Consider the following 27,402-nt stretch of genomic DNA (forward strand, 5'->3'; position numbering starts at 1 on the left):
CGTGGAAAGTTTGGAGTGGGAGCACCCCCAACCTTGTGGGGTAGATTTTTACCTGGAAGCTTTGTAGTGGGAACCTCCCAACCTTGTGGGGTGAATTTTTGCCCTGCTGCAATTCCGGTGCTGAGGATGAGGAGGAGCAGCCTCACCCCAAGCCCTGGTGGTGTTTTTGGCTCTCCCCACCCCGTTGCAGGAGCTGCATGCTGCAGGCTGACTCGGAGAAGCTGCGCCAGGCCTGGATCCAGGCTGTGCAAGCCAGCATTGCCTCTGCCTACCGCGAGAGCCCCGACTGCTTCTACATCGAGGTGAGCCCTGGGAAGGAAGGCTTGGAACTGCTCCTTTTACTGACTTTTTAATACTTTATACAGCTCAGGAAAGAGGGGGAGATGTAGGAAGTTGATTTGTAAAAAGAATTCTCAAAATCTGGCAGAAAGCTCACTCAGTCTTGTACATGTATATGCAAACACTGAGATAAGCATTTACAACATAGTGTAACAAAAGCTAACAAGCCAAAAAACACTTAGAGTATGTTGTAATTAAAAAACAGCTTCTAATTGTAATAACATAAATTATAACATCTCACTATGAAAATAAAATGAAAGTTTTTAAAACACCTCTCAGTTACCCCATCTCAAAAAAATCACTTAATCCAATACTAAGGTATCATCCCCCTCCTTTAGAGCCACTCCAAACCAAGCTGAGTTTGCTCTCCTCCAGGTGTTAATCTCCTGACTTATTGGAGGTGCTCATCTCCTGATTTTTTCGAGGTGCTACAGGTGCTCATCTCCTGATTTTTTCGAGGTGCTACAGGTGCTCATCTCCTGATTTTTTGCTTTTCCCTGCAGAGGCTGGACAGAACAGCCTCCCCCTCCACCAGCAGCATCGACTCAGCCACGGATTCGCGGGAGCGGGGCGGGAAGGGGGAGCCGATCCTGCAGAGGGTGCAGAGCATCCCTGGGAACGAGCAGTGCTGTGACTGTGGGCAGCCAGATCCCCGCTGGGCCAGCATCAACCTGGGCATCCTGCTCTGCATCGAGTGCTCTGGCATCCACAGGTGCTGCTGGGCTGTGGGATCCCGGGAAATCGTGGGGAAAATGGGCTGGGGTGGAGGGCAGGATCCTGGGGAAATGGGCAGGGGTGGAGGGCAGAATCCTGGGGAAAATCCTGGGAAAAATGGCTGGGGATGGAGGGCAGGATCCCAGGGGAAATGGGCAGGGATGGATTAAAAAATTCCCAGGAAAAAAAGCCCGGGAAGGATTAAAAGATTCCCAGGAAAAATGGCCAGGGATGAAGTGCAGGATTCCAGGAAAAGTGGCAGAGCTGGAATTACAGAGAGATAATTGAGAACTCATTAGGGAAATTCTGGGCTTGTGGGATTGTAATTATTTCTGGATTTTCTCCCTCTTGGCTGAACAGGAGCCTGGGTGTTCACTGCTCCAAGGTCCGATCCCTCACGCTGGATTCCTGGGAGCCAGAGCTGCTGAAAGTGAGTGCTGGATTTTCCCAGGGAGAAATGCTGGGAATCCAGGGATTCCCTGGAAAAGGGGAGAATTCCTCCCCTAAGCCTTTAATTCCCTCCCTGAATTTCACTTCCAGCTGATGTGTGAGCTGGGCAACAGCACCATGAACCAGATTTACGAGGCGCAGTGTGAGGAGCTGGGGCTGAAGAAACCAACAGCAGGGAGCTCCAGGTGAGCCCAAAATCTGTGGAAAAGCAGGTTCAGGGAAAACATGAACTTCAAAACTCTTTTTGAAATATGAGAAACAGGTGGACAAAACACCCCAGAGCAGCAGGTCCATCCCCTCATGGTGACTTTGAGCAAACCCAGTTCCTTCTGTTCAGGCAGGTCCAGAGACCTCAAAATGCCTCATTTTAGAGTTTGAGAAATAGGAATTTTAGACCTCAGATGGAATAGGAATTTTAGGCCCAGAGAAGCAGCTCCAACTCCTCATCGTGGCTTTGGGCCAACCCAATTCCTTCAGAGGGCCGCAAATGCCTCATTTTAAAGTCCAGGAAATTGGAATTTTAGACATCAGGTGGATTTGTCCACACTCCAGAGCAGCAGGTCCATCCCCTCATGGCAGCTTTTCCCAAATCCCCTAAATTGCTGTTTCTGTGCTGCCCTCCTCCCTCAGGCAGGACAAGGAGGCCTGGATCAAGGTGAAGTACGTGGAGAAGAAGTTCTTGAAGAAGCTGCCGGGCGGGGAGACGCTGGCTGAGGCCGAGGCCGAGCCCAAGCGGCGCCGCTGGTGCGTCAAGAAGTGCCAGAGGCACAGCAGCGGCTCCCGGGCACCCGCGGCGCGCAGGAAATACCGGCAGGAACCGGGCAGTGCCTGCCCCGCCATGCTGGCCTCAGGTGGGGAGCCATGAGGGAACCTGGAAACCAAACATGGGGGGCAATGCAGGAAATACCGGCAGGAACCAGGCAGCGCCTGCCCCGCCATGCTGTGTGCAGCTCCAGCTGGGGAAGGCTCTCCCTTGCTGGCCATTAATTCTGAGTTTCCCTGGGAAGCAGCAGCCACCCTGGAGAGGAAATTCCGCCGGGATTCTCTGTTCTGCCCCGACGAGCTCGACTCTCTCTTCTCCTACTTCGACACCGGCGCCGGCTCCGGCCCTCGCAGTAAGTACTCTGAAACAGATCTTGATTTTTATTTTTAATGGATTTCGGTTTTACCTCTGCAAGAGAGGCTGTGTCTAGCAAGGGCTCTGGCTGCTCTGAGGTGGCTTTGGTTTAAAATCTGTGAGATTTTGGGTTCTTAGGAAGGTTCTGCCTGATCTGGGATGATGTTGGTCTGAAATTTGTGACATTTTGGGTTCTTAGGAAGGTTCTGCCAGCTCTCAGAACTCTGGGATAACTTTGGTCAGAAATTTCTGGTATTTTGGGTGTTTAGAAAGGTTCTTAGGAAGCCCCTCCCTTCCCTCCCAGTTCAACTCTCTGTTGAGTTGAGGTGTTGGGTCAATGGTCTTGAAGGTCTCTTCCAACCTGGTCATTCTGGGAATTTGGTGGAATTCTGTGAATTTGGGGGAATTCCCAGGAACTGGGGAGGTGCTGAAGTCACCATCCCTGGGTGCAGCACTGGGTGCCAGGGTTGAGTTGAGCTCTTGGGGTTGGACTCTTGAGCTCTGGGTTGGACTCGATCTTGACGGTGTCTGCCAACCTGGGGATTCTGTGGATTCTGTGGATGTTGTGGATTGATTCTGTGGGTGGATGGATTGGATGGATGGATGTATTGATTCTGTGGATGAGTTCTGTGATTCTGTGGATGTTGTGGGTTCTGTGTTTTCTGTGACCTTTTCCCGGGGGAGGAGCAGCCCGGGCAGGCCTGGCTCCGGGCTGGGTGTTCAGGTGGCCGTGGTTTGTGTCCTGTTGGCCCCGCAGGTCTGAGCAGTGACAGTGGCCTGGGCGGGAGCACCGACGGCAGCGGCGACGCGCTCGTGTTCGGCTCTGTGGTGGACAGCGTCACCGAGGAAGGTGGGTGGCACCCGGGGGGTGGCACTTGGAAGGGCTGAGGGCATTATCCAGAACCTTCTTGGCTGGAGCTCTCAATAGAGTTGGGCTGAGGGATTTTGAGGAGTTGATTGGGAAAGCAGAACTTTTCTATCGAATCAAGAACCTGAGTCCTGCTGGAGGGCAGGGTTAGATGGGGTTTTGGGGAAGGAGTTTGAGGGTTTGGGGAAGGAGTTCTTCCCTTTGAGCATGGAGAGGGGCTGGGGTGGGTTTCCCAGAGAAGCTGCCCCATCCCTGGCAGTGCCCAAGGTCAGGTTGGAGCACCCTGGGATAAGTTTTGGCAGCCCTTCCAATCCAACCCAGTACAGGATTCTATATTTTCTCACGGAATTTTCCCCAATAAAAGGCAGAACTCCACAAACAATGCCAGGCCCAGCTTCCCTTAGGCAGGGTGGATGACCAGGATGGCATGGAGACCATCCAAAATGCACTGAGAGGCTTTGGGCTGACTTTTCCGCCTTTGCTCTCCCTTTTCCCCTTTCCCCTCCTTTTTGCTCTCCTTTTGCCCTTTTCCCTTTTGCTCTCCTTTTGCCCTTCCCTCTGCTTTTCCCCCCTCTCCTTTTCCGCTTTCCCCCCTTTTTTCCTTCCCCTCTCCATCCGAGCAGAGTGCGAGGTGTCGGATGACTCCAGCGGGGAGGCGGAGCTGGAGCAGGAGGTGTCGGACCTGGAGGAGGTTCGGGAGGTGCCGGCGGGGCTGGTTCTGTCCCGGGCTGCCCAGAGCCGGAACCTGCCCCTGCTGGCCGCTGCCCTGGCCCACGGAGCCGATGTCAACTGGGCCAACGAGGAGGACGAGGGCAAAACCCCCCTGATGCAGGCTGTCAGCGGGGTGAGGGTCCCCAGGGGCTGGGGATCTGGGCTGGGAGGTAAAACCCCCCTGATGCAGCTGTCAGCGGGGTGAGGGTCCCCAGGGGCTGGGGATCTGGGGTGGGAGGTAAAACCCCCCTGATGCAGCTGTCAGCAGGGTGAGGGGTTTGGGATCTGGGGTAGGGGGCTGGAGCATGGGAGCTGTTCAGTGCAGGTGAAATGGTGTGGGAATTCCCTCTGGGAATCGTCTGTTGGGGTGTGCGAATTCCCTTTGGGAGTAGTCCAGTGTGGGTGAATTGGTGTGGGAATTCCCTTTGGGAATTGTCTGGTGGGGGTGAAACGGAGTGGGAATTCATTTGGGAATTAGGTATGGGTGAAATGGTGTGGGAATTCCCTATGGAAATTGGGTCTGGCTGAACTGAGGTGGAAATTCCCTTTTTGGAATTGTCTGGTCTGGGTGAATTGATGTGGAAATGCCCTTTGGGAATTTGATATGGAAATTCTCAATTGTCCAGTCTGGCTGAACTGAGTGGAAATTCCCGTTTTTTTCCCCATTTTGCCCCTTTCCCAGGGCTCCCTGCTGGCCTGTGAGTTCCTGCTGCAGAACGGGGCCGATGTGAACCAGCGGGACGCGCGGGGCCGGGCGCCGCTGCACCACGCCACCTACCTGGGGCACACAGGGTGAGTGCAGCCATCCCTGCCACCTACCTGGGGCACACAGGGTGAGTGCAGCCATCCCATCCCTGCCACCTACCTGGGGCACACCAGCTGAGTGCCACCCATCCCATCCCATCCCATCCCATCCCATCCCATCCCATCCCATCCCATCCCATCCCATCCCATCCCATCCCATCCCTGCCACCTACCTGGGGCACACAGGGTGAGTTCTGTCACCTACCTGGGGCACACCGGGTGAGTGCCACCCATCCCTGCCACCTACCTGCCACATCCCTGCCGCCCATCCCATCCCTGCTTCCTGCGAGGAATTCCCACCTGGAGAGCACAAAACCTCAGGATCTGGGGGAATCCAGCTGGAAAATGCAAATGCAGCTCGGGGCTGGCACGGGGCAGGGTGAGGTGGGAGATTGGGGTGGGATCTTTTCCGAGGTAGGTGGGGAAGGGCTGGGGTGGAATTCACAGAGAATTTGAGGCTTCCCCATCCCTGGAAGTGCCCAAGGGCAGGTTGGAACAAGCTAGGATAAGGATGATGAGCTGAAATTCTGTTCCTTGGAACTGGAATTCTGTTCCTTGGAGCTGGAATTCTGTGACTCTCAAATTCCGTTCCTGAGGCTCCCTGTCCCCCAGGCAGGTGCGCCTGTTCCTGAAGTGTGGGGCTGGAATTAGGGATTTGGGAATTCAGGAATTTTGTAATTCCTTTCCTCCCCAGGCAGTTGTGCCTGTTCCTGAAGCGTGGGGCTGGGATTTGGGATTTGGGAATTCAGGAATTGTTTCATTCCCTCCCCAGGCAGGTGTGCCTGTTCCTGAAGCGTGGGGCCACCCAGGACACCCCGGACGGGGACGGGCAGGACCCGCTGAGCATCGCGGTGAGCGCGGCCAACGCCGACATCGTCACCCTGTGAGTGCCACCGGGGCTGGGGAATGCTGGGAGATACTGGGAGACACTGGGAAACACAGCCTGGGGACTGGGAAATACTGGGAACCAGCAGGGGCAGGAATAACCCACCCTGCTGTCCCCTGCAGGCTGCGGCTGGCGCGCATGAACGAGGAGATGCGGGAGGCAGAGGGGCCCCTGGGGCAGCCCGGCCAGTACCCCAGCAACAGCCCCACGGAGCTGCAGTACAGGAAATGCATCCAGGAGTTCATCAGCCTCAACATCGACGAGTGTTAGGGACAGCCCGGTGCCCTCGGCCGGCCCGGAGCCGGGCGGGGTCCCCGCGAGCCCCACCCTTGGATATTCGGTGTTTTCCCTGCTGGTTGGTCTGGTTGTGATGCCTGCACACCCCGAGGGTTGAGCTGCCCTCAGGGGGTTTTTCCTTGTGGGGTTTGAGTTCTCATGCTTGACTACTGGATGGCTGATTTTTATTTTTTTTTAATTTTTTTTTGGAGGGTGTTTTTGGAGTAGGAGCCTCCCCAGGGTATGACCATGGAGTGCGTTGTAAGTGTGGGACATGAGCTTAGAGGTTAAAAAACAACATAAAAACAACAAAAAAAAGGAAAAAAAATTCAAAAAGAGAAGAAAAGGAAAAACTTCTTGTGACCAGGGGAGAGCCACCAACACCAGGAGCAGACACAGCTCTCCCTAAAGAACTGGCTTGGAATTCTGGCAGGGATGGTGGCTGGAGCCTGCTCTGCCCTGGGACGGCCCCGAGGTGCCCTCCAGGCTGGATTTGGGGCAGGGATGCTCCAGAGGCCCAGCCGGATCAGGATCAGGATTGGGATCTGGATCAGGATTCAGGATCTCCAGCTCCTCGCCCGTCGCTGCTCTCAGGACTGAACCGGCCGCGCTCCCCTCGACTGCTGCCCCGGCTGCTGGGCTGCCCAAAGCCATAGCTGCCCTGCTTCCACCCCCTGCAATTCCCAGAAGGATTCCCATCCTGCGGGATTCCTGGAAGGATTCCCATCCCATTGGAATACCCAGAAGGGTTCCAGCCCCACTGGAATTCCTGGAAGCAGCAGCACTGATCCCTGTCGCTGGCGATGGGCTCGGGGCAGGGAGGGGAACAAGCTCCAGCTGCTCGGTGCAATTTCACAGAATCACAGAATCCCAGATCCCATTGTCCCAGAATCCCAGATCCATTATCCCAGAATCCCCAGGCTGGGAGTCACCCTCAAGACCACGGAGCCCACCCCACACCCCCACACCCCAACCAAACCACTTCTAATCCCAATCTTCTTCCAATCCCACCCAGGGATGGGGAATTTGCCTCCTCTGGGTTCCCTGCAGGTCTCCATGGGGGAAATTCCACCTGCAGGAATCCCCCCTGTGCTACCCCATGTGCTGGGGCAGCTCAGCAGCTTTGGAGCTCCCCAGCTCTGAGGAGCAGCAGAATTTTTGTGGTTTTCTCCTTGTTTTTCCTCTCTCAGCTGCAGTGAGGGTGCGTGGCTCTCCTCGGAGCACTTTGCTGCTGTCTCACCCTGTCCTGGGAGGGTTTATGGGGCTCAGGGGGCTCTGGAGTCCTGGCTGGAGCTTGGAGACTTTCCCAATGTCCCCAGCTGCAGCTGGCACCAGGGTTTGTCAGGATTTGGGGTCAGGTTCTGTCAGGATTTTGGGTCCCAGTCCTGGCTGCTCCTGGCACAGTTGGGATGGGGCTGGGAGCTGATCCTGCTCCCGAACCCACCCGAAACCCCGGCCTGGCTCCAGCAGGACTCCCCAGATCCCTGAGGAAGCCCCGGAGCTCCCCAGGAGCCCAAACCCCGCTGGGTCCCAGCCTGGGGCTGGCCCATCCCAGGAATTCCCTCCCCGTTGGTGCTCCCCCATCCCTGGGGCAGCGCTTGGTGCTGATTCCCCCTCGAGCCGTGCACATCCTTCAGGGTCCTTCAGAGCTCTCGGGAGAAAAGAGAATTCTCACGTTTGGGAGGGGAGGAGAATTGTCATCATTTGAGAAAAAAGAATTTCTTCATTCTTGATAGTGGAAGAGAGTTTTCACCATTTGAGAGCAAAGGAGAATTTTCACATTTAAGAAAAAAGGAGAATTTCACATTTGAGAGTGGAGAATAATCCTCATTTGAGAGCAAAAGAGAATTTTCACCATTTGAGAGTGGAGGGGAATTTCTTCCCTCTTGAGAACAAAGGAGAATTTTCATATTTGAGAGTGAAGAATTTTCACATTTGAGAAAAAAGGAGAGTTTTCACATTTGAGAGTGGAGAAATTTCACCATTTGAGAGTTGAGAATTTTCCCCATTTGACAGCAAAGGAGAATTTCTTCACTCTTGAGAGCAAAGAAGAATTTCCACCATTTTTCACCACTTTTCAATTTTCACCAGGACAATTTCACACTCTGCTCTGCTCGTGGATTTCAGCACGGCCATAATTTGAATTATTTGAATTTTTTAACCTGTACAGCAACTCCAAACTGATTTTCAACCCCCCCCCCCCAGCTTTTCCCAGCTTTTTTAGGAGGAGTTCAAAACCCAACTGATCCTTTTGAGAACCGAGGAAAAACCACAGCTTCCATTTTTGGGTCATTTTATTTCACTTTTTCTGGGAATTCTGGCCACAAATCCTGGCCAGGCTGCACCCTGGAAGCTCAGACTCACTGCTGAAGTACATGAAGTTGGAAAAAAAATGTAAATATCGATGCAAAAAGCAGCATCTTGCAAGACAATGGATTTATTTAACATTGTATTGGTACTTTAAATATTTAGATTCAATGTATAAAAGCAACTTGGTGCACTTTTCCTACCTGACAGTATTTTGGGGGGTTTTATGTTCTTTTGTTATGGGTTTTGTGCTGTCTTTTTTAATCAGTGGAATTGTTTAAGTATTTAATTTATTCTTATTATTGATGTGCCCAGAGGACTAGTGCAATTTTTATTCAATACAGTTGGTCTGTATTTAATGTCAGGATTTTTTCCGTAGCGTTTTTAGGGAATATTTTTCCAAAATTGCCTCTTTTTTTTTTCCTCTCATCCCAATTTTCCTCCCTTCCCCCCCTTTTTCCCTTTCTGTTTCCATCCCGGATTCAAAGCCTCAAAATTTGAGATAAACCAAACACCCTGCAGTCCCCAAACCAAAACTTTCTCCAGGAAAAACACGTTAAGGATGCACTTCTCCCTGTTTCCTGTGTTTCTTGGACTTTTATGTCTCCTTGGGGGGGTTCTGGTGGGGTGTGGGCTCCAAATTTTGGAGGGGAGAGTGGGGAAGGCTCGCAGAAAATTCAATTTCAATTTTCAAATGGAAATTTAAGCATTTCCAGGCTCTGAGGGGGATGAAAAAATGAACATTTTGTTGTTTTTTTCCTGCCTGAAACGCAGCTGGGTTTGTGTTGTACCATCCTGGTTGGAAGATTTTGATGCCCTAAATTAGATTGTCTTTTTTTTTATTATTTTATCTTTTATTTTTCCAAGGGGGTGTGAGTGTTTTCTCTTGGATTTAACCACATTTAACAGGAGGAATTTAAAAGTTAAAACCCCTCACCCAGGATCCTCCATCCTTGGGACTTTTTGGGATCTGGGGGAATTTTTCTCTCTTTATTTAACCCAAGTGCCTGGACTTGGAACCAGTCTGGGTTTGGATCTCTGATTCCAGCTGGGACTTTCAATATTCCAGGGTTTTTTCAGGTATTCCAGCCTTGCTGCCTCTGAGCTGGGAAATTTCTTGGAGTATTTTAAAGGAAAAAATTTAAAAAAATAATGGGATTGGAAGATTTGATGCCTTCAACCAAAAATCCAGGTGTGAGAAGCTGAGCTGGGCCAGGCATCAAATGCAATTGTTTGTTGGAAAATACCTCTGAGATCATCAAATTAATTAATTGATCATTAATTAATCATCCTGCAGCTTCCAGGAGAGAACTGGAGGGAGGATTTTGGGATTGAGAGATCAGGAACATCAAAAATATCAGGAAATACCAAAATGAGGATCAGGAACAGCAGAAAATTTGTGATTTGTGTAAAAAAACCCCAGGAACTGCTCAGGGAATGCACAGAATTCCTGACATGGGTGGAAAAATGGAATTTTTGAGTTTCCCAGCAATTCCTGGGTTGGGTTTTGGAGTTTCTTGGCAATTCCTGGGTTGAGATTTTGAGTTCCTCACCAATTCCTGGTTTGGGTTTGGGAGATTCTCACAATTCCTGATTGGAATTTTTGGGTTTCTCAACAATTCCTGGTTTTGGAGTTTTTTAGCAATTCCTGGTTGGAGTTTTTGAGTTCCTCACCAATTCCTGGTTTGGATTTTTGGGTTCCTCAGCAGTTCCTGGTTGGAATTTTGGAGTTCTGGGGTTCCTCAGCAATTCCTGCTGCTGTCCCTCTCAGAGCCAGCAGGGGCCGGGAGGTGACACCGGTGACGGAGCTGGGGACAGCCCTGGGGACGGAGGGGCTGAGGGACAGAATGGCTTGGGGAGGTTCCAGGATGGGTGGGATGTCCCCATTTCCACGGGAACGGGGCTCACTTGGGAATGGGCTCCTCAAGTCGGGCTGGGCTGTGCCGGGAATTCCCGCTGGGAATGGGGCTGGGGACACCGGGAGGGGACACCAGCACGGAGGGGTTTGGCTGGAGATGCTGCTGTCCCCAGAGGTGGCACCTGGGGACACCACGGGGACAGGGAGAGATCCCTGGGCCAGGCCAGAGGGGTTTGGCCGGGCCAGAAGCCTTATTTGGTTATATTAGAGGGGTGTTTTGGCCATCTCAGACATTTTTGTGGCCATCTCAGAGGGTTTTGGCCACCTCAGATGTTTTTTGGTCAGTTCAGAGGGTTTCTGAACAGCTCAGAGGGGTTTTTGGCCATCTCAGACATTTTTTTTTGGCTATCTCACAGGGGTTTTTGCCATCTCAGAGGTTTCTGGCCAGCCCAAGGCTCTGCCCTCACTGTAAATAAAATTAAACTCCCACCCCTGCTCTCCTCCCTCCCCGCTCTCTTTGCACCAGGATTTTTTAACCCTTTCCCCCCTTGCACCTCTGGAAATTCAGATTTTCTCTCTGTAATCACCTTTGTACAATTCCAAAGCTCTTTCTTGTGCTCTCTGCCTTTTTTCCCCTCTCCTTTCTCTGGTCTCTTGAAGCACTCTTAATAAAAATCTGGATAAAAACTCCTTCCCTCCTTCTTCTCAGCTTGGTTTCTTGCTGGATTAACCAAAATCTGCATTTTTAACCCCTTTTCCTTCTCCAGGCTGAGCTGTGGGGCACTGAATGGCACACAAAAATCTGGGGTTTTTTAAAAAATAGTCAAAATCTGTTTTCAGAGCATTTTATTATTTAAAACATAATTTGAAAAACCAAAGTGTGTGGGTTTCAAGAGAGTAAAATGCTCCTGTGCAAACATACCCATCAAAAATAAAGTTTATTCTGTTTTATGTACAGATAAATTAACAAAAATTAACAAATATTAACAAAAATTAACAAAAATTAACATTATCTCTGTTATCTGCAACAAAACCACAGCATTCCACAGGAATCAGAGGGTTTTTCTGGGACCTGAACAATTCCCAGTCCTGCATTTTTTTCTCTTTATTTCCCTCTGGAACAGTCAGAGTTGGTGGGAATTACCCAGGAAATCCAAAAGCAGCGGGAATTCCAGAGGGAAGGAGGGGTTTGGGAATTCCAGCTGGGATCAGAGTCCAGGTGACTTCCAAGCACTGCCAATGCTCAGGGAGCTCCCAGCTGTGGACCCAGAACATCCCTGGCACTTCTCCCCCAGAATCTGGGAATTCCAAGCACCGCCAGTGCTCAGGGAACTCCCAGCTACGGATCCAGGCTGTCCCTGTCACGTTTCCCCCAGAATTCGGGAATTGCAGCCCCCAGCTCCTCACAGCGGTCCCAGCTCCAGCCGCTGCCCCAGTCCTGCGTCCCGGGCTCGCCCGTGGCCGTTCCGCGGCTCCTCCCGCAGTTCCCCGGCGCTCCCCGGGGCCCGGCGGACGCTCGGGGTGGGGCCGGAGCCCCCGCGGCCCCTCCTGGGCCGGAGCCTCTGCAGGCAGAAGAGCAGGGACAGCACCAGCGTGTCCAGGAGCAGCTCCAGCATCTCCACCACCGAGAGCACCGAGGAGCCGAACCACAGGCTCCACTGGCTGCCCATGCTGGACAGCAGCAGGTTCTCCTGGAAAACCCAAAATGATCAGGTACGGGACTGTGTTTTTCCTATTCCTCACACCCGTATTTGAAACATATGGGGTCAGTGGATCATTTTCCCAATAAATGAAAAACCAAAACCAATCCCAAATCCCCAAGCAGCAGGTTCTCCTGGAAAAAAACCCTGATTTTTTATTTATCTGAGCTCTGGGAATAGGAACTCTGCTGTGGGCCTTGTGCACAGCCTAGGAGTTGAGCTGATTCATAATTAGTATAATATAATAAAAAAGTATATATATTTATATATAATATAAAATAAAACCAAAATTCTATTAATTAATCATTAATATCAAATAAACATATATATTTATATATAATTAAAATAAATCTTTAATTTCTATTAATAATTAATATTATCATAGACATAAGTACACATATTCCTATATAATATAAAAATTTAAATTCTATTAATAATTAATATCATATAAACAAATAGATATATTTATATGTCATGTTAAAATAAAGCTTAAATTAGTTTCTATTAATAATTAATATTATCATATAATTAAACAGATATGTTTTATATACTATAAAAATAAAGGTAAATAATTAAATCTTAGGAATTAATTCCTGCTGGAACTCTCAGGAATTCCATGGAAAGGGAATAAAAAGGAGCTGTCACCTACTGAGAGCAGCGGGGCCTCGTGCACAGCCTGGGAGCTGAGCTGGCGGTAGAAGATGGTGACCTTGGCAATGTCCCTCCTGCAGGGACAGCACAGCTGGCACGCCGGGCACCCCCAGGTGGGACTGGGGCATTCCCAGTGGGCACCAAGACATTCCCAGTTGGCACCAGGCCATTCCCAGTGGGACTGGGGGAACATTCCCAGCTGGCACTGGGCACATTCCCAGTTGGTTCCAGGGCATTCCCAGCTCGGATTGGGGCACATTTTTTTGGGACTTATTGGAGAATTACTGGGAATTTATTGGGGGTTTATTGGGGATTTATTGGGAATTTTTTGAGGGTTTCTAGGGATTTTTTTGGGATGATCGTGCAGGTTTTCCTGTTGGCCTCCCTCCCCATCCCAGGCGCCATTGGTTGGGCTGATCCCATTAGGATGGGGACGACCCCACTGGGACGGGAATGACCCATTGGGATTGGGATGAGGATTTCCCTGCTGCCCTCCCCGCCCATCCCAGACCCCATTGGGATGGGGATGACCCCATGGATTGGGATGAGCCCAGGATTTACCTGCTGCTGCTGGAGTTGTAGCCGTTCTGGTGGCGCAGAGCCTGGCGCACCCAGTCCTGCCATGGGAACATTGGCATTGGAATGGCGGCATTGGAATATTATCAATGGGATATTTATTATTGCAATGCTGGCATTGGAATATTGTTAACAGGATATTGTTAACAGGAGTTTGGCATTGGAATGTTGTTAATGAGACATTGTTACTGGAATGTTTTCATTGGAATATTCTAAATGGAATATTTGTTATTGGAATGTTCATTATTGGACCATTGGCATTGGAACGTTTGCCACAAGGAGATTCGTTATTGGAATATTTGATATTGGAATATTGGTAATTGCAATGTTCAATTTTGGAAGATTTCTATTGGAATATTCGTGATTGGAATTTTTGATATTGGAATATTTGTTATTGGAATATTCGTTATTGGAATTTTTGCAGTACCTGGGATTTTGCCGAGGGCCACTTGGCTGTGCCAGCTGAGACCTTGTACAGGGATTCCCTGGGGAGAAAAACCAGGAATTCTGGAAAACCTGGAATTCTGAGCACCAGGAGCTGCCCAGGGAGAATTCCCAGAAATCCAGAAAACTCCAAGGGCAGCTCTTCAGAACCTTTGGGAAAAGCTTCCCAATTCAGCTCACAAAATAAACCCTGAATAATTAAATATAATAAATATAAATAATAGAGATAAATACATCTATATTAAATTAAATATTGATTAAATAGAATAAATCTAAATAATTAAATTTAAATGAGAAAAATATAGAAACATTGAATAAATTTGATTTTAATTTAAATTAAATTTTAAAAGTTGGGAGCATTAAATTGAAATTTGAGTTGAGATTTCTGGGGCTCACCTGCAGGGTTTGGGGCAGTGCTGGAAACAATCCAGGCGGTGATTCCGGAGCCGGGAGTAGAGCTGGTAAAAACAGTGCCCTGGAAAATGGGATGGGAGGAACAGGGTTGGGAATTCCCAGGAATTCCCACTCCCTTTGGAATTATCCCAAAGGAAAATAATCAGAATTAAATCCTAAAATCCTGGAATTAAATCCTAAAATCCACAAATTTAGGGTTGGAAGGGACCTTAAAGGTAATTCCCACCCCATGGATCCAGGATCCTTTAAACCCAGGGAATTCTTGGATTCCAGGGATTCCCCAGGGACTCAGGAATTTCCAGGGATTTTTTTCACAAGTATTCAGGAAATCCCAGTGATTATTTCGCAGGATCCAGTGAATTCTATTATTATTATTATTAATTAATTCCCAGGCTCCCTTACCCCAGGTGGGCTGGTGGCTGTAGTCGCTATTCCCAGGTAATCCCGGAGATTATTTATTATTATTATTATTTTTAATTTTTTTAATGTTATATTTTATATTGTTATTTCTTTTGCTGCCTTACCCCAGGCAGGCTGGCGGCTGTAGTCGCAGTAGCGAGCCCCGGCGGGCAGCGGGTAATAGAAATATCCACAGCCACAGCGCTGCACCATGGCCCGCTGGAAACACGAGTGCAGGCACGCCTGGAAACAGGGAAAAACACTGGGATAAACAAAAAAAATCCACATTTCTAGCACGGAACTGGTAGGAGAAAAGGGGAAAAAAAAATTGGATAAATCAGAAAAAATTTGGAATCTGTAGGATGGAATTCTTAGGAGAAAAAGGTAAAAAAATTTGAACAAATAAAAATAAATTCTGATTATGTAGGATGAATCTCTTAAAGAAAAGGGCAAAAAAAATAATTGGATAAATCAAAAATATTCTGAATCTGTAGGATGGAGCTCCTAGAGAAAAGGGTAAAAAATTGGATAAATAAAAATAAACTCCAAATCTGTAGGATGGAGCTTTTAGGAGAAAAGGGCAAAAAAAAATTGAAGTTGCTGTTGTAGAGCAGTTTCAGCCTGGCTAAGCCAGGTGTAGCTAAGGCAGGCTCAGTACCTGCAGGGTGTAGGAGTTGTTGTAGAGCCTGGCTAAGCCAGGTGTAGCTAAGGCAGGCTCAGTACCTGCAGGGTGTAGGAGTTGTTGTAGAGCCTGGCTAAGCCAGGTGTAGCTAAGGCAGGCTCAGTACCTGCAGGGTGTAGGAGTTGTTGTAGAGCAGCTCCACGGCCACGTCGGCCCCGTCCGTGGTGCACCTGCCGTAGTTGCCCCCCAGGCGATTCACCTGATCCTGTGGGGACACAAGGGATGATTAACAAGCAGGGTTCATTAATTAGTGCCCTGAGTGATTGATAGGCAGGGTTATTTAGAGCCAGCCATCACCCTGCAAGAAGGGCAGGGAGTTAATAAGCAGCAGAGCTGGACGTTGGTAATTAATATCAGGGAAACAATATAAATTAATATAATGAATATAATTCATATACAACTTATTATATACATTAATATTTTCTATTTTATATACTATCTATTAAGTGGGAATGAAATCAGGCTCCAAAATTTTGAGAGCCAAAAGAACATTTGAGGTCTTCTTATTTGGGGCTGAGCCCAGTGAGGAGAGGAAGGAGAGGACCCCAAGCCAGGTGTCCCCATGCCCCCAAGGAGCCATGCCCACCTGGCAGATGCCAAAGGGATGCTTTGGGATGGTTTGGGATGCTTCCACCCCATGCCCACCTGGCGGATGCCGATGGAGGGATGGTTTGGGATGGTCTGGGATGGAATGGTTTAGGATGGTTTGACCCTGTGCCCACCTGGCGGATGCCGATGGAGGGATGGTCTGGGATTGTTTGGGAAGGTTTGGGATGGTTTGGAATGGTTTAGGATGGTTCCACCCCGTGCCCACCTGGCGGATGCCAATGGAGGGATGGTCTGGGATGGTTTGGGATGGTTTGGAATGGTTTGGGATGGTTCCACCCCGTGCCCACCTGGCGGATGCCGATGGTGGTGGCGATGCCCGGGCGGATGTGGAAGCCCTCGTGCTCCAGGAACGGGGTCTGGTTGTGGCTGTGGATCATCACCTTCACCCCGGCCACCGTGGACAGCAGCGGGAGGTGCTCCTTCTGCTCGGCCCGCAGGATCAGGGACAGCCCTGGGGACACACAGGGGACAGGGGAACAGCTGGAGTGCCCAGCACTGAGCAAATCCCTCCTGTCTGGGTTTGGGTCCCAGATTTGGATTCTGGGATCCCTCAGTTTGGATCCCAGAAAGCCATTTTTAATCCTCAGAGCCCAGGTGACAATGGCAGCTATTCCGAGCTTCCATATTAAATAATAAATAATAATAACCCTATAAATAAAATGCAGCAAACCCAGATTTGGATTCTGGGAGCCCTCAAGAGCCATTTTTATTCCTCAGAGCCCTGGTGATACTGGCACCTATTGCAAACCCTCAATAATCCCATAATAAATTAAAAAAAAACCTCTAAATAAACCCCAATACTCTGCAATATACACTGTAAGAACATCCTGCTCCAAACAAAAAATAAATTCTGCTTTTTTAAGCCCAGATGCTGCTGGGGCTTAAAATAATAACATTGTGGTGGCACAATAATTTGTGTCACGCAAGAGAGGCTAGAATTTGCCACTAAATCCTGCACTGAGGACAAATTTAATGAATTCTCTTAATTTTAGCTCTTTTTCCCCATTTTGCAGATCACTCACCATAAGGAATTCCTGGTTTTGTGGCTGCCCAGAAGGGATCTGTCCCCTTGCTGTTAAAAGTGTAGCAGCTCCCAAAAACTGGGTGGTGGAAGTGAACGTGATCACTGGAAAATCAGAGATTTGATGGGGTTTAATTAATTGATTTATTACCTTAATTCAAAGCTGGGTGTGTTGGGAAAATGAGATCACTGGAAAGTCAAGAGAGATTTGATGGGGTTTTAATGGAAAATCAAGAGAAATTTAATGGGGTTTTAATTACAAGTGTGAGACCACCTTAATTCCAAGCTGGATGTGTTTGGGACAGGGTGCATTCCCTGGAAACCCCGATTTCACAGAATCACAGAATCCCCAGGTTGGAAGAGCCCTTCAAGACCATCGACCCAACACCTCAACTCAATCCTGGCACCCAGTGCCACATCCAGGCCTTGTTAAACACACCCAGGGATGGGGACTGCAGCACCTCCCCGGGCAGCCATTCCAGAACTTTATCCCCTCTCCACAAAACCCTTTTTCTGAATCTCCAGCCTGGATTCCCTCGGTGCCAGCTGAGGCCGTTTGTCCCCCTGCACCCACCTGGGCCTGCAGGGCTCCCCATCGTACTGGCAGGAGTAGACCAGGTCCTGGAAGTGCTGCTGGTGCTGGGGCAGCCCCGGGGGCAGCTGGGCCATCACGTTCATGTAGTGGAAGCGGAACCACTCGAGCAGCGCGTCCATGCCCGACGGGTGAGAGGTGTAGAAGCAATTCCCACCTGTGGAGTTGCACTGGGACACAGGGAAAGGGCAGGGAAAGGGGATAGGGTCTGTTATTAGCATGGGGATTGTTAGTATTTTGTGATAATAATTATATTATGTTATGTTATATATATTATTATATTATAAGGGAACTGTTATTATACCCATAATAGTAATAGCTTATTACCATCATCTATTACTATTATTGGAGTTACTATTAAATTCTAACTATTATATTATAATCACTATTATATTACATATTTATATTAATATATAATATATTAAATATCTTCTTAGATAATTCTAATAAATAATGATATGAAATATCTATCAATATCTATAAATATATGCATATAATAGTATATAATATATATTATTTTAATATTTTATATATATATATATATATATATATATATATATATATATATATATATAATTATTGTATTATATGGGAACTATTATTATTCCCATAATAGTAACAGGTAACAGGATATTACCATAATCTATTACTATTGTTGGAATTATTATTACTTTTTATTTTATTTTATTACGTTACATTACATTATTATATATTTATACTCTCTCTCTATATTATTATTATATCATATGGGGACTATTATTATTCCCATAATAGTAATAGATCATTTTTGTGTAAATCCCATCCAGGTATTTTGGGGCGAATCCCCAGGTATTTTGGGGTGAATCCCCAGTTCCTTTGGGGTCAATCCCCATCCCAATCCCCAGTTTCTCTGGGGTGCACCCCACCCTGCGGTGCCCCGCTCCCCCTCTGTGCCGCTCACCAGCCGGAATCCCACTCTGGAATGTTTTTCGCCGGCCCTGGGGTCCCACATCCTGACCAGGGAGAAGTTGTGGCTGAGCCTGAAGCCGGCGCTGCTGAGGTTGGCCCAGGCCTGGACCCGGATGGCCCCGTCCTTGTCCCTGTCCCTGTTCCTGTCCCTCAGCTGGGACAGCCTGGCCGAGGCCTTGGGGCCGTACAGGAAGGTCAGCGACTCCTCGGCCATGCGCTCCAGCTGCTCCAGCTGCTCGCTGACCAGCTCAAACCTGCAGGGAGTGGGGAAAAATCCACATTTTGGGAAAATTCCAGATTTCTGATCTCACAAGCTCCATGGAAAGGTTATTTCTTGGGATCTGTGGGAGAATATCCAGAAATTCTGCTGCTCAGCACACCTAAATCTAATAACTTTATTTAGTATTTATTTTAATAATCTTTATTAATAATATTAATTTAATATTTAAATTATTAGTATTATTTATTAATAATAACAATGTTATATGTCCCTCCTGGGAGAGGAATCCCTGACCCTTCCCAAACCTTTGGGACCATCCAGGTGTGCTGGGATGGCAGACGGGGATGGTTGTGGGATGCATCCAGGGGGTTCTTGACTCTTCCCAAACCTTTAGGGACACATCCCAGACCTTTCCAAACCTTCAGGACACATCCCTGCCCATTCCCAAACCTTGAGGGACGCCTCCCAGACCATTGCCAAGGCTCAGCTCACCTGGAGGGATCCAGGTTGCAGATGGTGACGGCCGGGAACATTTTGGGCTCGGAGTCCATGGACATGGTGAGCACCACGGGGTAGGCCCAGAACTGGCTGAACATGAGGGCGAACTGCCAGTAGAGCATGCCCAGGCTGGCCAGCAGCAGCAGCGTCCAGAACGCCGTCTTCATGCGGTTCCTGCCCGAGCACACCAGGCGGATGGTGCCGTGGATCGTGGTGTTCTTGCAGAAGAACTCAAACATCTCCTTGAAGGAGCCGTAGAACTCGATCAGCCCTTCCTCAGCTGCTTCTCCTCCTCCTTCTCCTTCTGGAAGCTCTGGTTCCATCCTCTAAGTGGCTTTCTGTGCATGGAAAACAAGGGAAAATCGTATTAATGTGAGGGAAAGACTCTTCCAAAAAGGCTTTTTCAAACAGACTTTGTCCAAAGGGGCGTTTTCCAAAGAGGGTTTTTCCAAAGAAACCTTTTCCAAACAGGTTTCTCCCAAATGGGCTTTTCCAAAGAGGCCTTTTCCAAATAGTTTTTTTTCCAAAGTTTCCTCTTCCAAAGAAACCTTTTTCAAGCAGGACCCAAACAAGTTTGTAATTAGGAAAACCTGACAATAAAATTGCAGAGAATCTGAATCCAGGGAGATCCCCCAGGATCTGGATCCTGGAAGGAGCAAAGAACCCAAATTCTGCTGCTGCTGCTGAGGGATTCTGAGGAGCTTTCCCACATTTCCAGAGGATTTCCTTGCCAAGGTGGATTTGGGAAGTTTGAGGCCAAAAAAGGTGAGGAATTTCCTTCTTTCCAAGGAGCAGGGTTTGATCCTGAATTATCAACTCATTGTGGTCCACACAGATTTGTAATTCATGATGAGAGGAATAATTCTAGTGGAATATTCTGGTTTAATCATTATTATTTATTATGTTATTTTATATATGATTTATTATTTTTATATATTTATTTTTATATATTATTTATTATATCTATTATTTATTATATTATTACTTCTTATTTATTCTTGTTTTATGGGCCTAAAACAAGACTGACTCAAAACCACTATGGCTTCATCTTTATGGCAAAGAATTAGGGAAAAATTCAACTTTCAGCTGGTTGAATTAGAAAATTAGAAGCTGGTTTTAATTTTTGCTGTAGGATCTCATTCTGCAGAGTAAAAAGGATGAATTTCTCTCTGAACTCTGCTCCAAGATGAAATGCAGGAGGTACAGGCAGGTATTTTGGGATGGAAATTAAGAAAAACCTCAGTTGGAAGCACAGAAGGGATGGGCTAAATTAGGGTGCGGAGAAAGAATTTAATTCAAAAATTGTAGAAACCACTGGAAATAAAATAAAAACGCCCTCAGGGTGTTTCTTCAAGACCACCAAAATATTAATTAAATAATATTATTGATATTAATTAACATTATTAGCAGTAATTTTGCCACATAAATAGGAATTTAGGTATTTGTATTTTACAGCAGTGAAAAGAAATGGAAAAGAAATTGAAAACCACTCACAAGAGCGGCATAAATACAACTAAAAACCCAGATATTTTTATTATTATTTCTCCCAGTAATTAAAACATCTCCTGTGCTATTCCAGGGAAAATTCCAGTGTTTCTGAGCATGGAAAAGTGGCTCTGGTGGCAGTTTGGGACAGCAGAGTGACACTGGGACATTTCCGTGTCCTGAAGATGACAAGGTGAGAATTTCCAACATGACAGCAGCCCGTGAATCACCCTGCTCATTATGTCATTAAAAGGAGTTTACTGAGTCCAAACTTTGGGACAACCTTTGCTCCAAATAAAATAAATAAAATTAAAATTAAAATAAATCAATAAAAATACAGGGATAGAGGCTGAAATTGAGGAGAGGAGAAGCAGCTAAAGGATTGTTGGGAGAGGTTCTGTGACGGAATTAATGAAATTAATTTGATTTAATTCAATGAAATTAAAGCTTTGAGTCTTTAGCCATGAGGAAATGTGGAATATAAAACAAAAATAATGACCTAAAATGAATGCTAAAAGAATCTAGTCCTTGCTCATGAGGTAATGTGGGAAAAGGGCAATAATTACCCAAAATGAATGCTAGAAGAATCTAGTCCTTGCTCATCAGGAAATGTGAAATAAAAGGAATAATTACCCAAAATGAGTGCTAAAAGAATCTAGTCCTTGCTCATGAGGAAATGTGGGAAAAGGGCAATGATTACCCAAAATGAATTCTTAAAGAATTTATCAAACAGATTTTTAAAATCTAATTTTGACTATAAAAACCATCAGACAAAACCTGGTTTTCAGAGTTAATTCAGATAATTTTCAGGTGTTCTGAGTGGGATTTTAAGTTTATGGTGAATTCATCCTGTTTAAATCTGCTTTGCTAAAATGATTCATTCTAAAAATTTAATAAAGCAAAATAATTCAGAACCAATCTGGAAAAATAGAACAACCCAAGATTTAGAGCTACAAATATAAAAATACGCATTAAAAAAATGAAATTATAACCGAATTCCAGCCCCTTCCCCACGGTACCTTGGCAGAAACTCTGATCTGTGAGCGTTTAGAGAAGCCACTAAACCCAGCCCCGGGCTTAACCCTGAGCAGAAGTCAGGTCCTGGCCCAAAGCTGTGGGATTTGGGAGGCCCTGGAGCTGTCCAGCCTTTATGGAGGGAAGGGATGACATCAAAAGGGGCAGGACTGGAGGAAGAGATGATGGAAATTATTCAAAGCATGATCCAGGGAATAATAGGAAGTGAATAAACTGGACAGACGGGTTAATGTGGAGCTTACACCGGAGTTAAGCTGGGTTTAAGGGCTGCTGGCGTGTTCACCTGGATTTTTTTTTTCCCCCTCATGATCAGAGTCATCGTTTTTAGGGAAATAACCGTGGGTTCCAGAATGTTCTTCCTGCTCTGGATTTTCCATCTTTGTCCTTCCCGCTCTGGATTTTCCCATCTTTGTCCTTCCCGCTCTGGATTTTCCCATTTATGGAGGATCTTCCTGCCTTCTTTCCCTGTTTTCCAGAGCCTGGCAGGATCCCAGGGAATTGGAGCCCTCAAGCCTTGAGGAATTGCATTCCTTGGTGGAATCAATGTGGATTTCCTCCTGCTTCTTCAAGAATATCCCCATCCCAATCCCAATCCAACCCCAATCCCATCCCAATTCCAATCCAATCCCATTCTAATTCCAATTCCATTCCAATCCCATCCAGGATTCAGGTTCTGAGATGGAACCAGAACCAAACCAACCCCGTTTAAATCAGGTTTTGGGTTAAAGAGTGGCAAAAATGAGGGAGAAATGGATTTGGGGCACCAAGGAGAACTTCCATGATTATTTCTGATTCTTTCCCATGCGGAAAACAGCTCTGCAGGAAGTTTTTTAATGTGAAAATGGGAATATTTGAGATTCAGATGAAGTTTAGAACCTCATTTATTTTTGATCCTTTCCCATGTGGAAAATAGCTCTGCAGGAATATTTTTAATGTGAAAATGGGAATATTTGGGGTCCAGATAAATTTAGACCCTGCCTTTCCAAATTGGATTTTCTCTCCCACTGGAAGGCATGAAATATCAGTGTTTGAAAAAAACCCCTGAAATTTCTTGTGAAATTTGATTCAGAAAAAAGGCAGAAAGGTGAAAGGAAAGAAACTCTCCTGATTTTGATTGATTTCAATCCTACTTACACTTGATTTATGCTGGATTTTGTTCCAGTTAATTACCCAGTGCAGGGCCAAGGACAGAGTTTGCACAGTTCATACATAAAAACTTCCAAGAAAAATGGTAAAATTCCTACATTTTCTTTACCTCTGCAGCTTTTATCAATGAAACTGGATGTGATTCCATGAAAATCAACAAATTAAAAACAAAAAATTAAAATGAAAAGGAACCTTCTGGCCACGTCCACAATTGCTGCTCCTCAGGACACACAGAATATTTTCTCCCTCCCTCCCTCCCAACCCTAATTCCTTACTCAGAATTTTTAATTACAGCCCTGCAACCCCCCAGGACTTTCTCAGGGCTCTTATCTCCACAATCTCTGCATTTTGAAATTTAAAAAAAAAAATCACATTTTTAAGCAGTGAAGGAGTTTTTCCCCCCACATTTCTCCCAGTTCAGGATCCACAAAAATGCCCTAACAAAACCAGGAGATTTTCTCAGTGATGCTGATCCAGATTTTTTCCTTATTTTCCAAGAAAAAAAAATCCTGGAGGAAATTTTGCAGGGATTTTTTCTGAGGTGCTGCCATTGTGAGGCAGCAGGACAACAATGTTTTGCTCTGGTGGCTGCCCCTTGTGCAATAATTGCATTGTCAGGGATTGATTGTTGCATTTTCCATTGCACAACCCGGGGTGAGGAGAGACACAAACGTGACAGAACAAGGTTCCCAAAGCTGGGAGGTTTTTTATGAGATTTTAGCTAATTAACTCTTCACCTGGCTCTGCTAAAACTCGTCATTCAATTTGATTTCTTTTTAAATTAAAAATTAAAATTATTTTAAAAATTTAAAACTACAATTTCTAATTAAAAATTCTGAAATAACGTGGGTTTTTTTTTTTTAATTTAAACAAGGTTCCAGGTATATTTTGTGAAATTTCCTTTTAATATTAAAGAGGGGTAGAACAGACTAATAACAGCTGGTTAATAGGATTTGAATCTCTTAAATAATTGTAAAATTTAAGCGGAATAAACCACATGTCTCATCTTCATTCTTTCCACTCTGCATTGCCAGGGGAAATTTAGGTGTGCAGAGCTCCAGGAGAGCAGGAGAACATCCAAAACATGCAGAGCTCAGCTCAAAAAGCAATTCAGAGATTCTCAGCGGAAATTTAGGTGTGCAGAGCTCCAGGAGAGGAGGAAAATCTCCAGAATATGCAGAGCTCAGCTCAAAAAGCAATTCAGAGATTCTCAGAGGAAATCTGGGGGTGCAGAACTCCAGGAGAGCAGGAGAACACCCAGAACATGCAGAGCTCAGCACGAACAGCAGTTCAGAGGATTGCCAGAGGATTTCAGGGTTGCCAGAGGAAATTTGGGGGTGCAGAGCTCCAGGAGAACACCCAAAGCACGCGGAGCTCAGCACCAGCTGCAGTTCAGGGATTGTCAGAGGAAATGTTGGCGCGCAGAGCTCCAGAAGAGGAGCAGAACACCCGGAGCACCCGAGCTCAGCATCCCTGCCGGGGCAGGGCAGAGGGAGGTGGGCAGAAGCGCCCCTGGAGCCCTGCAGGGCAGGCTCTGCCTCCGGAGCCAGCGGGAATTGCGCGGCCAGAGGGTGGGACAGCAGGGAGGGGACGGAGCAGCGCTGGGAGCTGCACACGGGCGTTTGGCTGGACTGGCTGATCCAGTGGCCAGCTCTGCACACCAACCTTCCTTCTGGCACTGCCTGCAATGCTTTTTGTGCTAAGCTCTGCATTTTCTGCATGTTCTCCTTCTCTCCTGGAGCTCTGCACCCCTAAATTTCCTTCAGGAAACCCTCAATTGCTGTTTGTGCTGAATTCCTGCATTTCCTGGATGTTTTCTTCCTCTCCTGGAGCTTTACACCCTTAAATTTCCTCTGAGAATTCCCTGAGAATTGCTTTTCATGATTAATTCTTCTGGTTTCTGGATGTTTTCCTTCTCTCTCAGAATGTCAGTGGAGCTCTGCACACCAACATTTCCTCTGGGGATACCTGAATTGCTATTTTTACTCTGGGAATCCCTAAATTGCTTTTTGTGCTGAATTCCTGCATTTTCTGGATGTTTTCCTCCTCTCCTGGAACTCTGCACCCCTAAATTCCCTCTGGAAATCCCTCAATTCCTTTTTTTCCTCTGGCAATCCCTGAATTACTTTTCTTTTTTTGCCTCTGGAATCCCTGAATTGATAATTTTTTTCCCTCTAAATTGTTTTCTTGTGAGCAGCTTTGGGCCCTGGCTGGGGGATTTCTCTGCAATCCCTCCCAGGGATCTGACCCTGCACGATTGGGATGTCCCAATGCTGCCAAACCTGCTCCAGGCTGGTTCAACACCCCTTAACCCCTGCTGGGCTCGTTTTTCATCCAAATTTTCCAAAATAAAACTCCCTGGCACATGAGCAATGGGCATATGACTAATCTGTTAATCAGCAGCCATGGAAATATTCCTTAATTACCCCTCCTTAATGAGCAAGCTCCACGTCAGCCGTGCCCTGGGTGCAGAGGGTTAAATCCAGCCCGGAAATTCAAATTAAAATGAAAATTAAAATCCTGCTGGGGTGAGCCAACATTCATTCGTACTCACTCACCTGTGTGAGGAGGGAACCTGCAGCTGCTCCTGGCATCCTCTGGAATAATTCCGGGGTTTTTTGGGATTTTCTTCCTCTTCTGGGTCCTGTCCTCAGGGATCTGTCACCCCCTGGAACCCCAAATCTGAGATCCTGCCTGGGGATGGGTTTTGCTCTGATTTCCAGTCAGACCCAGCAGGATCTGGGGGAATTCCGAGGGCTGGAGAACACCAGAACCTCCCTGCTGGGAGGGCACCAGAGCTGCAGCCATCCTGGAGCTGCACACAGCATCGCTCCCTCCTGAAAAAGGCCAAAAATCCCAAAAGAACCCTGGAAAAGGGGGTGGAAATCACTCCCAGCTCCTGGAGCAGACCCAAAATCGATTCCCAATCCAGGAATTCCAGCTGGAGAAGGAGCAGGTGAGGAATCCCAAAAAATTCCTGGGAAAAGAGGTGGAAATCACTCCCAGGTCCTGGAACAGCCCCAAAATGGATTCTCAGGGCAGGAATTCCAGCTGGAAGCTGAAGTAGGTGAGGAATCCCAAAAAACTCCTGGAAAAAGAGGTGGAAATCCCTCCCGGCACCTGGAGCAGATGAGGAATCCCAAAAAATTCCTGGAAAAAGAGAGGGAAAATCCCTCCCAGCTCCAAAATGGATTCCCAGGGCAGGAATTCCAGCTGGAACTGGAGCAGGTGGCAGCTCCCAGCTGCCAAAAATCAAAAAGAATTCCTGGAAAAAAGCTGGAAATCCCTCCCGGCACCTGGAGCGGATGAGGAATCCCAAAATGTTCCTGGCTTGAGGTGGAAGTTGCAGCTGGAGCAGCAGGAAGAGGAGCAGTGGCAGCAGGGAGGAGGGGATGGAGCAGGAGCGCTCATTAACAAACCCTAATTAAAGCTGGCATTGCTCAATGCCTGTGGCAGCTCCTGCCCCGTGCAGGGTTTGCTTTGGGATCAGTCCAGCTGCGATTCCCCGGCTTCCCAACTTGGAGGGTTTCCCCGCAGCGGAGGAGCATGGAATTGCAAAGAAAGCTTTAAAAAAAATTCTTTTTAAAAATTATTGAAAAATTCTTTTTAAAAAGCCTTTATTAAAAAAAACCTTTATTTTTAAAGAAAATTTATTTTAAGAAAACCTTTATTTTTTAAAAAACTATATTTAAAAAAATCTTTATTTTTATAAGACTTCATTTTAAAGAAAGTTTATTTTTAAAAAACTTTTAACAATATTTTTTAAAAGCAGAAAAAAAAGCTTTAAAAAAAAGGGAGGGAGGGAAGGAGAAGGAAAATCAGAGGGAGATGGGAAAAGGAGAACACCAGAGAGATTTGAAAAGCTTTTAAAAACTTTATTTATCTTTATTAATATTATTTTCATACATCAAATACCAGGTTTTCTTGTATCCTTTAAAAACCCTTAACATTTGCTATTAAAATCTGCTTTTAATTTATTTTTAGTGCCCCAAACAACCCCTTAAAGCCTTAAAAATCCCATCTATTTCCTATAAACATAAACTGTTTTTATTTACTAAACATAAACTTCTTTTTATTAAGATATAAAAAATTAATTTACATAAAATCCCCCATTTTATACATTAAAAATACCATTTAATTCTCATAAACACAATTATATTAAAAAAATAACTTTTCTACACCCCTGCTGCTTCACCTGCCAGGCAGGCCTGATGACACGGGGTTAATCGTTAATTAAAATGTTCATTAAATTGTTAATTGCTGTTTGTGCAGAGCTCTGGTGATGCCACCTGCCCTGGCATGGCTTTGTCACCTCCCCTTATTGCTCCACCCTTGTTAAAAATGAGATTTTTTGGGGGGATATTCCTCGTTAAAAAGGAGATTTTTAAAAGGATATATATCTAAACATACTTTTTAATATACTTCTACATATATATATTATTTTAATATATCTCATATATATGTAAAATATATGTTTTTACACACATATATATATTACTTACATATATCACATATATATATATGGAAAAATATATTAAAAATTATTTTAAGCTAAGGCTGTGCTTTTTGACAAATTGCGCTGGATATCGCCCCTTTTATCCTTTATTCAACATTTTTATATAAAATCTTTTAAACTCTGAGCCCTATTTCTC

The 27,402-nt window shown here is 46.3% G+C and overlaps 2 protein-coding genes across 2 annotated transcripts in view; one reads left to right on the forward strand and one right to left on the reverse strand.

Moving 5' to 3' along the window:
* Positions 1-11,020, forward strand: part of ACAP3 (ArfGAP with coiled-coil, ankyrin repeat and PH domains 3) — a 36,443-nt gene extending 25,423 nt beyond the window's left edge. The window contains exons 14-24 of the mRNA XM_059487582.1: positions 191-302; positions 843-1,051; positions 1,414-1,483; positions 1,594-1,688; positions 2,134-2,354; positions 2,514-2,618; positions 3,378-3,470; positions 4,112-4,332; positions 4,882-4,991; positions 5,776-5,886; positions 6,012-11,020. Of these exons, the coding sequence (XP_059343565.1) occupies positions 191-302; positions 843-1,051; positions 1,414-1,483; positions 1,594-1,688; positions 2,134-2,354; positions 2,514-2,618; positions 3,378-3,470; positions 4,112-4,332; positions 4,882-4,991; positions 5,776-5,886; positions 6,012-6,159 (1,495 nt within the window). The 3' untranslated portion in view covers positions 6,160-11,020. The remainder of the gene's footprint in view (positions 1-190; positions 303-842; positions 1,052-1,413; positions 1,484-1,593; positions 1,689-2,133; positions 2,355-2,513; positions 2,619-3,377; positions 3,471-4,111; positions 4,333-4,881; positions 4,992-5,775; positions 5,887-6,011) is intronic.
* A 713-nt stretch (positions 11,021-11,733) lies between these two features.
* Positions 11,734-25,592, reverse strand: SCNN1D (sodium channel epithelial 1 subunit delta). The gene is made up of 13 exons (XM_059487695.1): positions 25,309-25,592; positions 19,079-19,422; positions 18,359-18,620; positions 17,401-17,588; positions 16,828-16,931; positions 16,093-16,256; positions 15,303-15,401; positions 14,640-14,757; positions 14,098-14,176; positions 13,685-13,742; positions 13,243-13,298; positions 12,680-12,755; positions 11,734-12,021 (listed from the first exon to the last, which is right to left on the reverse strand). The coding sequence occupies exons 2-13, from the start codon at positions 19,405-19,407 to the stop codon at positions 11,734-11,736; spliced, it is 1,821 nt and encodes a 606-aa protein (XP_059343678.1). The 5' UTR covers positions 19,408-19,422; positions 25,309-25,592.
* Positions 25,593-27,402: the final 1,810 nt, after the last annotated feature.

Source organism: Ammospiza nelsoni, chromosome 22, assembly GCF_027579445.1.
Source record: "Ammospiza nelsoni isolate bAmmNel1 chromosome 22, bAmmNel1.pri, whole genome shotgun sequence".
In the NCBI taxonomy this organism is placed as follows: domain Eukaryota; kingdom Metazoa; phylum Chordata; class Aves; order Passeriformes; family Passerellidae; genus Ammospiza; species Ammospiza nelsoni.

Bases quoted from the DNA above. Each gene is read 5' to 3' on its own strand.
- SCNN1D (XM_059487695.1), bottom strand. From the start codon at position 19,407: ATGGAACCAGAGCTTCCAGAAGGAGAAGGAGGAGGAGAAGCAGCTGAG. The intron at 16,932-17,400 runs GTGGGTGCAGGG...CTGATTTTCCAG, and splicing joins GGGGAGCCCTGCAGGCCCAG to TGATCACGTTCACTTCCACC. The intron at 13,299-13,684 runs GTACTGCAAAAA...TTCCCATGGCAG, and splicing joins GGCCCTCGGCAAAATCCCAG to GACTGGGTGCGCCAGGCTCT.